We start from the raw sequence: 11,965 nt of genomic DNA, 5'->3' as shown, positions 1-11,965 counted from the left end.
CGTCATTTTTCTCTGTGGTCTCTTTATGAACCAACCCCTTAAGCAGCATTAAAGCGTCAGATGCCTAGATCCTCTGAAGTCTGAACCATAACAATTACCTCTTTTTTTTTTTTTTTTTTTTTTTTTTTCTTTTTTTTTAACTAAAAATGTTAATATCATAAATAAAAATGAAAGGTTACAGAGTTGTATCCTATACAAATGATTTCTTGGCAAAAAAGAAATAAAAACCAAGAAAATCATTATACCTAAATAGTTAACGGTTACTTAAGCTAGATCAGCCAAGCAACCATAAGATTTTGGAACCATCTCCTACTCCTCCGGGCATGGATTGTGTTGATGATGGTTCGGTTGATTTCCTTGAAGATAATAAGCGCTGGAATCGAGATTTGGTTATGAAGGACATTATTTCTCTGTTTCCAGACACTATAGATGACCGCTTGAGAGCATAGTAAACGAAGTAGTTTTATCGGGCCAGAGACTTGATCTCTCAACCAACTCAGCAAGTGTTGCCAGGTAATGAACTGACTCCTCGGTCTCCCAAGCCTAATGAATACTTGCTCCCAGATTTTAGACGCGAATTGGCACTCTATAAGAAGGTGGTCTCTGGTTTCAGAAGCTGATGAACATATACAACAAAGATCTGCATTCCCTAAGCTGAGAGACGCTGTCTTGTTGGGAGCCTGTCTAAGTTAGCTACCCACATATTAAAAGCATGTTTCGGAGTGGCTCCTTTGAACCAGATGAGCTTGAACCAATGCTTCTCATCATCTCTGGGACGAAGAGCCTCCCATGTTTTTGTTGAGGAGAAGTTTCCGCTTGAGCCATCAGTTGACCAAGTGTAAGTATCATAGCTTGGACAGGCGGCTGGCAAGGGGATCGTCGATAAATAAGTGTGTAGTACTAACTCCATATCAGAACGAGGGGATGGCAAGATCCAACCTATTGCATTGCAAGCAGTAGACACTGTGGCGTGGGATGGGATACAAAGCCGTCTAGGTCCATCGTTTCCAATAGCTTCTATTAGCGGTCCAAGGGGAGTCCATCTATCATACCAGAAACTTGCATTCTGTCCATTTCCCAAGTTACAAGATAAGAACCTTAAAGCCAAGTTCCGCAAGCGCAAAATGCATTTCCAGCTCCAAGAGTGGTCTTGTGATTCATTTTGGCTCCAAAACAAGTAATTTGTGGGACAATGATGATACCTATGCCAACCAACCCATAGAGAACCACTTGTTGAAAAGAGGAGCCAGATCAACCGCAAGAGCAATGTTCTGTTCCAGACTGCAAAGTTCCTTAACCCTAGCCCTCCTTCATGTCTTGGCAAGCAGGCTGAGCGCCAAGCAACTTTAGCATACCCCTATGTTCAATGCTTCCAGACCACAAGAATCCAGAGCACATTGATTCTATGCGCCTAATGCATCCCTTTGGAAGCATAAAGGTTGAATTCCAAAAATTGACAGTCCCATTTATCACCGTCAAAATGAGAAGCGTATGCCCAGCAAAAGAGAGAGACTTTGTGGCACAGGTATTGAAGCGTGACACTAGCTTGTCTAGTAAAGGTGCATCCTCTCCAACTTTAAGCTTCCGGCTCATTAACGGCAAACCCAAGTAACATATTGGTAACAAACCTGACTTGAAACCATAATTCTGTAAGGCCCTAGATTCTTCTTGGCTCATCCCCGCATGGAAAAGTTGTGTTTTGTCTGTGTTCATACTAAGGCCTGACCATCCTGCAAAATCCTCAAGTGTTTCAGTGATACCGTGCAGTGAAGAACTTCCACCATAAAAAAAAATCATCACATCATCTGCAAACATAAGATGAGAAATTTGCAGTTCTTGGGTATTGAGATGGTAGCAGATATAACCAGAGTCAAAACGTGAAGCTAGCAGTCCAGAGAACACATCCATCACCAAAACAAACAAGTACGGTGATATAGTGGATCACCCTAACGCAGTCCCTGGGTGCTTTTGAAGTAGCCTCAGCTCTCACCATTCACTAGAATAGAAAAAGATGGAGTGGTGATACATTTATTAATCCAGCTTATGAACTGCGGTGGGATGTTTAAGGCTGAAAGCACAGCAAGTATGAAGTCCCATCTGACCGAATCAAAGGTTTTCCTCAAGTCCACCTTGAGCATGGCACTTTTTTCCACGTTACGCTTATTATACCCATGAACTATCTCTGTTGCAAGCCAGGCAGAAAATAACCGGCCAGGCAGAAAAGCAGACTGCGAGTGTGAGATCACCAACTGAAGAATCTGTTTCAATCTGTCCGCTAGAAGCTTGGAGATTACTTTATATATTGAATTTAGACAGGATATAGGTCGAAAATTCGTCATTCTTGCAGCATTCAGAATCTTTGGAATGAGAACAAGGTTTGTAGCATTGAGCTGAGGAAGAAGGAGTCCATAAGCAAAAAAAATCGGTGACAGCTGCATAACTTCTCCTCCTACTATACTCCAAGTAGAGGTAAGAATTCTGGAGAGAAACCATCCGGTCCACTGGCTTTGTTCCGAGGGAGATTGAAAAAAGCAGATCTAATTTCATCACTGGAGAATGGTGCCACAAGCGAAGCTCGCTGAGAGTCGGAGCAAGTAAAGTTGAGAAGCGAAGTGATGTCCTCCAGGGCAAACATGGGCTGAGAGACAGTAGGAGCCAGCAGATTGGTAAAGTATTCAACGCAATGCTCTTGGATAAGCTGCTGAGAATGGATGGGGGTTCCATTAGAGTCTTCAAGAAAGTGAATATGATTTATTGCTCGTCTTGAACTCGCCATTCTATGGAAATAAGGCGTGTTGTGATCACCCACTTCTAGCCATGTAACCCTGGATCTCTGATAAAAGAAAGCTTCTTCTGCTTCAGCTAGTAAACTCCATTTTTGTTGACAGACAATCTCAGCCTCAGCATTAAGAGTAGAAGGGTCAAGAAGGATCCTTTCCTGCGCTAGTAGCATAGCCTCATGAGCTTCTGAGACGCGCTTCTCTATTCCTGAATAATTTTACTTGCTAAACTCCCTTATGCTCGGTTTAAGAAGCTTGATCTTTCTAACAACACGATACATGGCAGAACCATCCGCTGTCAAGGAGAACCAGCGATCTGCCACTAGGGGAAGGAAGCTGGCATTCTTCAATAAATAATTGAAAAATCAGAATGGCTTTTTCTGCCTAGATTGCCCAGACGAGAGAGATATCTTCATTGATGCATGATCTGAGAAGTCTGGCGAACCGAAGAAACCTAGAGCGAGAGGAAACAAGACAATCTATTCTTCATTTACTAATATGCGGTCTAGTTTCTTCGCTATAGGATTCAGCACTTGCTTGTTCCACCAGGCAAAAGAAGAACCTCCGTAATTCAAGTCCACTATGGAAGACTCGATCAGGACTTGTCTGAACAGTCTGGTGTGAAGATCGATGTTCTGACTCGTAGAGACCGAGTTCTCAGAAGGGCTGTGAACCTGATTAAAATCACCGATAATGGACCAAGCCTTTCACATAATTTGTGGGCTGGTCGATAGAAGAGAAATTTCATTCCATAATGATCTCCTTGCATCCGCATCATTTGAAGCATAGACAAAAGATATTACCACTGATTCAGAGATATCAACAAACTGAACCTCGCAAGATATCATCTGTAGCGACTTTCAGATTACCACGACCTAGACCGAGAGATGCCACAGAATCCAGATTTTGCCAAGCTCAGAGAAGCCATAATTTGAATCAAAAGACCAACTTGGCAGCAAATTATTTATGAACTTCTGCTGCTTAGGTTGTTTGACATGAGTCTCGAGGAGACCCCCAAAAGTAAAGTTATTATTCCTAAACCACTTCTTAAAACCGCGCCTGTGAGAAGTTTTATTAAAACCGCGGACATTCCAACAAAAAAATTATGTACACATGGATAAGATTTAGTGTTTTGTGGGGTTTTTCACCCTGCTCTTTCGAGCTTTTTTCTTGTTTTGAACCCGAATGAACTCTCATTCTTCTCTCTCAGAGGCTGAAGAATCACTATCAGAAGGAACATCTGAGGAATCTGATTCCACATCTGACACCAGACCTGAGTCTCCTATTCCTTCTGCAGTAGCAATATCTTTTCCTTTCCAATCTTTTGCTTTCCCTCGGGGATCCTTTTCGGTTCCAGATTTCTGAGAAGTGAGCACTCGTCCAGTAACACCTTCTGGAGGAGTAGCATGTTTTTCAACCTGCTTTTCAACATGCTTATCACCAACCAGATGATGCACCGCAGGCTTATCAGCGGACTTTTCAGCAAACTTTACGGTTGCTGCTTTCTTTCCGTTCGTTGTCTTAGCTGTATTTTGCTTAGCCCGAGGGCACTTCTCTGCACGGTGACCTGTAGACTTACAAGCAAGACAAGTGATTGGAGCAAGCTTACACCGTTTGATTTTGTGCCCCACCCCCTTATAGAAGCTGCAGATGGGAGGCATCCACGGACTCGAAACTGCAATACGCCGAATGTCTCCTAAATCAAACTGAACATTGACGGCTTCAGGTAGAGGAACTCTAGGATCAATGATGGTGAAAACTTTGTCCACCTCGAGATTTTTCTTGTTTGCAGTAGCCGGATGTAGGAGCTTAGGGTGACCAACCAAACTAGCAATACGTTCTAGCCCTTCTTCATTGAAGAACTGGAAAAGGACACCTCTGAGCTCGAGCCAGATAGGCGCAAAGGATAGTTCCGGCTTCACAGGGATCTCCCCTGGCTCCCAATCAGCCAAGAACATAGTTTGTCCTTCGATTTGCCATGGGCGCTGGTAGAGAACATGAGCACGAGTACTAGCATTTGGAATGCGAAACAAGAACGCATTACCCTCCAGCTTCGAGACCGTTATATCCCTAAACTGCTTGCTCCAAATTCCATTTACAATATTATGAATGAGACTTTGAGCAGGCGGGTCATTGTAGAATTGACCGATGATGAATGATTCCCAGCCTTTGTTATTATTCTCAATCACAGAGTTAGGAATGTTGATGCATGCTTCTACTGAAGGTAGAGTAAAGGCTGTACCTTTTTCTCTAGCTTCTTGTATCTTCCTTTCACTTTGTCAACCCAAGAGTAACCATTTGGTTTGGCAACAGTTGTCGGAGTTGTGTTTGTGTTTGCAATCTCTGGGTTCGCCGCGATAGCAGCTTGCGCAGACGTTGAGGATGATGCTCGCACATGAACTTCTCCAAAGGTGGACTCAGGAAGAGTCGGCGGTATAGTAGATGGAGCTACTATAGCGTCAATATGATTTGGTACTGTTGACCTAGTCTCCAGATTCAAATCAACAATGGATTCAATGGCCAAGCTTTTTTCAAAGTTAGCTTGGGCATTCTTAATCAGGGTATAGTCAGCAGTGATCGGAATCAACTGCTTGTTTACGCCGGAGCTTTGGGGGGATGACGAACTTGAGCGACTGCTGGGGCTAGATCTAGGAGACCCAGAGCCAGTAGTCTTGGAGGGTTTTGGTTTCTTTCTCTTCCCCATGAGGAGGGGAGGGCCTGAGGACGATGAAGGTTGCGGGTTCCGACGTCGCGCAAGGCGTCGGATATGTGGAAAGGAAGTCACTTTGTCGCTCGGGAAATGGCACTTTTTCTATCTCGGGAAATCGCACTGATCTGTTCTATAACAATTACCTTACCTTTTAAACTGTCTAAATAATTGCACTAGTTTAATAATAAACTAGATTTTATGCACGGATTATTTATTATATTTATATTTCAAAAAATTATAATTAAGTAGTAAATATTTTGGTGTTACTCACTAATTCTATAATCAATGTTACTCCATGTTATTTGACAAAAAAATCTAAAATTTTAAATATTAGAATAAACGTGTTGAGTGGTATGAATGTGAAAATATGGTATTTTGCAGCTTTAATTGAAGGTATAATATATAGCTTCATTTTAATTTTATGAATATATGGTGCTATCTAGATTAATTTAATTTATTAGATTTTCTTTTATAATTTCACTCAATAGTATATATATTATTGTGGTCTATGCTTAAGAGTATCTAGATAGCACAGAATTTTTTTAAGATATTTCATAATTTTAGGCGTTCTAAATATATTATGTGTCATAATTATTATTTAGTTCATTTTTATAGTTTATAAGCAATATAATAGTTATAGATGATTTGATGATTATTTTCATCTCAAATATAGAAAGTAATTGATTTTACGATTATTTTTAATGTGGATTCATAAAAAAAATTGATTTTAAATTTTAATTTTCCTACATATTATTTTAAATATTAAATAAACTGTTTTTTAATATAAGATTATATAGACCAAATGAAGGATTGGTTCTAAAAAGGAAATTGAGAAGTCGTACCAATTTTGTCATTAACATCCATGAGATACGAATGACTGATATGGAACGTATCAATTTTATCATTTTGTAAATGTTATCTCATATTGAATTGCTAATTTTATATCATAGGTTATGTATGGTTGATGAACGTTTGAAAAGATATAACAACAGATTTACAATTTGGTTTAACAGGTTAAATTTAGCAGTCGGTCTACATATCATATATGGAATGTATGTTAATGGTTAAAGATTTTAAAGCACATAAAGTCATATTTAATTTTTGATGTGCGATACCCGTAATCGATAATATTAACTAAATCTTTAAATTATTGTTGTAATATTTCAAGTTTAAGTTTTGTATTCTTTTTTTTTGTAATATATTCATTTATATTTAAATTTACTTAAATAATAATTTATTGTAAGGATATTATTAGTTAAATAAAAATATACATTTAATAAAAAAATTTAAAAGATGCTCTAAATAAAAAGTCACCTATGAAATAAATCATTAATCCCCTATATATTATTTGTGAAACATTGCAACTTCTTTTTGTAGCCACGTGTCATCACTAGGATGATTCTTAGAATTATTATAGAAATATGTTGGTCCATCTAATTATATTATAAGCTTTTTATTAAACTAACCATAAATTCATTATTAATGTCATTTATTATTTCCTTAAATAAAAATTATGGAATTGCCTAATGTGGTTAAAGTATATATGACAATTAATGATTTTGAATAATAAAGATCTGATAAAAAAATAATGTATCTTCTATCAAATTTGTTTAATTTTAAACTATTAAAATAATTTAAAAAAATCACAATAACCATATTATAAAAATTTAGATTTTTATGTATATGTTATATTTTGAATTTTAAAAAATGACTATAAATTACTAAAACTGTTAAAAGTCTCACATTCAAATTTTGCGATCCATGGTTTAAATTTTTTGTTATGACAAAATACAAATGATTACAAAATCATATAAATAAAAATATAATTTAATTAATCATTAAGATTTAAAATATATATGTATATATATCATTCTAAATTAAACTATAAACCATATTGAATAAATAAATATTTTAATTTCAAAATTTACTTTGAATAATTTTTTTTGATAAAAGTTTTGAACTAACATTGATAAATTTTTTAAAATTTTAAATTACTAAAATTATTAATCCCACAATGAAAATTTTGTTATGAGTAATTTAAAGTTTTTGCTATTAAAGATACACATGATAAAAAAAACATATGAGTAGAAAACATCATTTAATAGACATTAATATTAAAAATATACTATGTATGTTAATATCATTTAAATTTAATTACATATCCTACCAAAATTTTTTAAAAAATTGTTTGGATTAATAAAATTGATTTATACGTTCGCACCAATTTAATTATATATGTAATAGTTACTGACTTTTAATTATTCAATATATATTTATTATTTCATAATATGTAAGAACATATAATACATAAAATAATTTTTATATATAATGTTTATCCTGCGCAAGGCGCGGATATTAATCTAGTTATATTTTATATGGAGTGACTAGCTTTGTCGATGGAGTTGTGCCAAAACGTATTTTCATCATGTGTTTCAGTAATGCGCATTGAAGACAAAATTGTTACTCCTCTATGATGTGCTATTCAGTTTGACTTTCAATGCGTCTTTTCCATCACTTATAATTTTCAACAAAAACAAGGAGGATACTTTCCAAACTACAAGGCAACAGACCAATATTTGACAGAAAGGATAGAAAAAATTACGTAAATTGTGGAGAGTTAACAGGTCCCATGTTTTTTTGGTCTAGCAAGTTACATGTTCCTTAAAATACTTTTAGAATCCAGTTACTTTGAATACAAATATTTATATTCGCATGCATGGATACTAATTATTTTCTTTTCCATCTCTTAAAAAAATAATAATAACTAAACATCATTAGAAAATCATACACATAACACACATATCAAACGTAATTTAAAATTTTGATAGAAGGACTACTTCATAAATATGGCATTTTCTTAAAAGTAAACTTAATCTTCCACTTGTATAGGTTTAGGCCTTTAGGGGGACCTTTATACTCTCACGTGGAAAGTTGATCATACGAAATTCAGCAAACTAGTAAAATAGAGCAATATAAAGTTAAGAAGTAGACATAGATATAAGAGAAGTAGCATTTCAAAGTTGACCCGCGTGTCACATTCAAACCCTCACTTCACCGAGCAAGAAATTTGATACTACATGTCACTAGGTTCCAACACAGTACATAAAAGCCGCTATTTATTTTCTTCTCTTTGCTAATTGAGGAAATCCAAATTTAAACGTGAGACTGGCTCCTGAAGGACCCGAGAGCCTTCACCGCACCAGCCCTCAACACAAACTGATGGTAGAAAGCCGCAAGGGCTGCACCCGCAAACGGACCAACCCAAAATATCCACTGTAAAAAAAAAAAAAGAGAAAACGTTAATACAACCATGTCAAAGAAAGTAAGATCGAAGAGGAAGAAGTAAAATATTATAGATTGTAACACGAACATGATGGTCCCAAGCTTGGTCCTTGTTGTAGATGATTGCAGCTCCAAGACTTCTTGCAGGGTTAATGCCAATGCCCGTGATTGGGATTGTAGCTAAGTGAACAATGAATACCGCAAATCCAATTGGTAATGGAGCCAATACCTTCAGTTACCACATCATCAACAATAACAAAAGATACATGTTACTAAATCACGAGACAGATAGTGTAGACTTCAAATATTATTAATATAGTTATGTTTGTGTTTCAAAGTTTTAGAGAAGGATACGTGGTTGCAAACGAACCTTGGGACCATTTTCAAATAAAAGGACATTCATGTATGATGTAGAAAGGCGTGAAAGACAAAAAAGTGTTGATGACAATGTTCACTTTTGTCGTTTGTTATAATGAAGAATCTGAAACTAGGTTGACACAAAATATATACCTTTCAAAATGTTACATATTTTAGATTTTTCACACATTTTAATAAAATATACTAAATGTGCATAATTTTTTTGTGATTATTTTTTTTCTATAATTTTAAGCCAATAAAAATCTAATAAATGCAATTAAATTTTTTGAAATTTAAAATTAGTTAATAAAACATACATTGAAAATGCAAAAAATAGATCTTTTTAAAACAAAATTTTATATAGAATATGTAACTTTATGAAACGGATGGAGTACGTAATATCTAATTCTTTTCATAATATCTTGTTCGGTTATCGGCAGTGATCCAATATCAAAATATACATAAGTTTGCAGCGAAAATCATTTACTAAACAAAACGTTATATTTAGACCATAACTGGTTCTAAGCATAGCGAGATAGAATATCGTTAGTAGGGGTGGACGTTTGGGTACCCATTCGGGTTCGGTTCGGGTCTATTCGGGTTTCAAATTTTCGGGGTCAAAGATTTTAGCCTCATTCGGGTATTTCTAAATTTCGGTTCGGGTCCGGTATGGATATTTGCGGGTTCGGTTCGGGTTCGGATAACTCCTTTAAATAATTTTTAAAATTTTAAAATTCATTATATACTTAAAATTTTTCAAAATGTATTCATAAAATAAAATATCACATATAAATTTGAATAACATATGTTAAAATACCTAAACTTAACATATAAATTGGTTTGGTTTCAATATTTTGGTGTTTTGAGTATATTTTAGATATTTTAGAAATTTACTTTTGACTATTTGTATATATTTTCAAATATTTTAGACAGCTGAAAAGTATCTTATATATTTTGGATGTTTTTAGCATACATTACATCTAAAAATAATTAATGTATTTATGTATATAAATCTATTTCGAATACATTCGGGTGCCCGGAATATTTCGGTTCGAGTCGGGTTCGGATTCGGTTCTTTAGATACCAAAATTTTGAACCCGTTCGGATATTTAATCAATTTCGGTTCGGGTTCAATACTACTTTTTTGGATCGGATTCGGTTCGGTTTTCGGATTCGTTTTTTTGCCCACCTCTAATAGCTAGGACTCCAAAAAAAAAATTAATGGTTAAAAAGTATATATTATTTACTCCCAAGTTAATTAAGATAAATATATGTATCGATCAATAAATGTTTCAACTCCAGAAATTTCATGGTCGGCCATGTTTTTAGACGTATATGATCTTAGTGCGTCCACCCCAATAAATGCATATTATTCATATCTATGCTGTTTAATACTCTGGTACGTCATCGTTTTGATGGTATCATAGTGGGCCGTATAGCCGTATAGGACACGGAAATTCTACGTATTCCATTAATGCGGTGTATTTCGAAATGACCTAACCACGAGACTCTCATTATCACGTCATCGTAACTAACTAAACAAAACGGGAATAGTGAGCTTACAGGGACGTGAGAGTCACGAGCACTCCTCTTGGGGTCAGTGGCGGAGAAGACGGTGTAGACTAAGACGAATGTACCGATGATCTCGGCGGCAACACCGGTGCCTATGCTATAACCATGTGTGAGACCGTTTGCGCCACCACCGTAGCGGGTGTAGTAAGAAGACTGGAAGGACTTAACCAAAGCCACACCGCAAATTGCACCGAGGCACTGAGCCACCATGTACATTACTGCCCTCACCAACGTCACTTTCCGAGCCAAAAACAGGCCAAACGTTACGGCCGGATTTATATGTCCACCTGGACCATTAAAATAAATTGAACAAAAACATTGACGCGAGCTTAAAAACAAAACAATACCGAATTTTATTACAATTGAATATTATATTGTTTACTAATATACAATATATTTCAAAAGATTTTTGGTGCTTTACAATATTACATTTTATAATATTTCTATATCATTTTTTAATTTCACTGAAAACTGTTTTATTAATTATATTTTATAAAAAATTAATTGAAAAATTGTAATGCCTGTTTTAATAATTATAAAACAGAGGAAAAAATGTAACACATACTAAATTAATTAGAGAAACAGGAACCAACCAGAGATTCCGGCAGTGCAGTAGACAAGGATGAAGATCATGCCACCAAAGGCCCAAGCGATGCCGAGTACACCAACACCTGCACACTGGTCAGGGTAAAGGGTTGGATCGGTCTGGCTCTTGTAACCAATGACAGTCATAACGGTGACATAGAGGAAGAGGAGAGTGGCTATGAACTCAGCGATGAGAGCTCTGTAAAAAGACCACCTCCCAAGCTCAGTAGCGTCGAAGAGAGGCTCAGGTGGTGGATCTTGATAGTCTTTTCCGGAGAACGATCCCTTCTCTCCAGCCACATCTTTCGTCATTGTTCTTTTTCTTCACCGAAACTAAGAGTATGTCTCGGTAATCTTTAAGAGAGAGAGAGAGAGAGAGAGAGAGATTGAAAGAGAGAACTGATGTGGTGTAGGACTTTGCGAGTCGGTGAAGGGTATTTATGGGCAGATGTGACGAGGCTTTGGGCTCTGTTTTCTTTGTTTTTATTTTACTTTTTGGTTGTTGTTATTAAGATACATTTTTAAGGTTTTGGAATGATGGCAGCGAACGGAGCTGATTCATTTGATGTAGATTAGACTGTTTTTTTATCAATTATTTATCAGTTTTGGTATTTGCTGGAATGGACAAACAATGAACAGTCTAATGCAACAAAAAAAATGATAAAGAAATAAACACTAA

General features: G+C 36.0%; 1 protein-coding gene across 1 annotated transcript; it reads right to left on the bottom strand.

Moving 5' to 3' along the window:
• Positions 1-8,327: 8,327 nt before the first annotated feature.
• Positions 8,328-11,725, bottom strand: LOC106407422 (probable aquaporin PIP2-5). Its single transcript, XM_048760645.1, has 4 exons — positions 11,295-11,725; positions 10,693-10,988; positions 8,861-9,001; positions 8,328-8,763 (listed from the first exon to the last, which is right to left on the bottom strand). The coding sequence occupies exons 1-4, from the start codon at positions 11,596-11,598 to the stop codon at positions 8,644-8,646; spliced, it is 861 nt and encodes a 286-aa protein (XP_048616602.1). The 5' UTR covers positions 11,599-11,725; the 3' UTR covers positions 8,328-8,643.
• Between the last annotated feature and the right edge of the window lie 240 nt (positions 11,726-11,965).

Source organism: Brassica napus, chromosome C6, assembly GCF_020379485.1.
Source record: "Brassica napus cultivar Da-Ae chromosome C6, Da-Ae, whole genome shotgun sequence".
NCBI lineage: Eukaryota > Viridiplantae > Streptophyta > Magnoliopsida > Brassicales > Brassicaceae > Brassica > Brassica napus.
The sequence above is the reverse complement of the archived record's forward strand: the minus strand, read 5'-3'. Positions and strand labels throughout refer to the sequence as shown.

What these genes read in the sequence shown, in the direction of transcription:
- LOC106407422 (XM_048760645.1), bottom strand. Translation starts at nt 11,598, where the DNA reads ATGACGAAAGATGTGGCTGGAGAGAAGGGATCGTTCTCCGGAAAAGAC. An exon ending in CTGCACTGCCGGAATCTCTG is followed by an intron (nt 10,989 to 11,294) that starts GTTGGTTCCTGT and finishes TTAATGGTCCAG; the next exon opens with GTGGACATATAAATCCGGCC. An exon ending in CTCGTGACTCTCACGTCCCT is followed by an intron (nt 9,002 to 10,692) that starts GTAAGCTCACTA and finishes TGGTAACTGAAG; the next exon opens with GTATTGGCTCCATTACCAAT.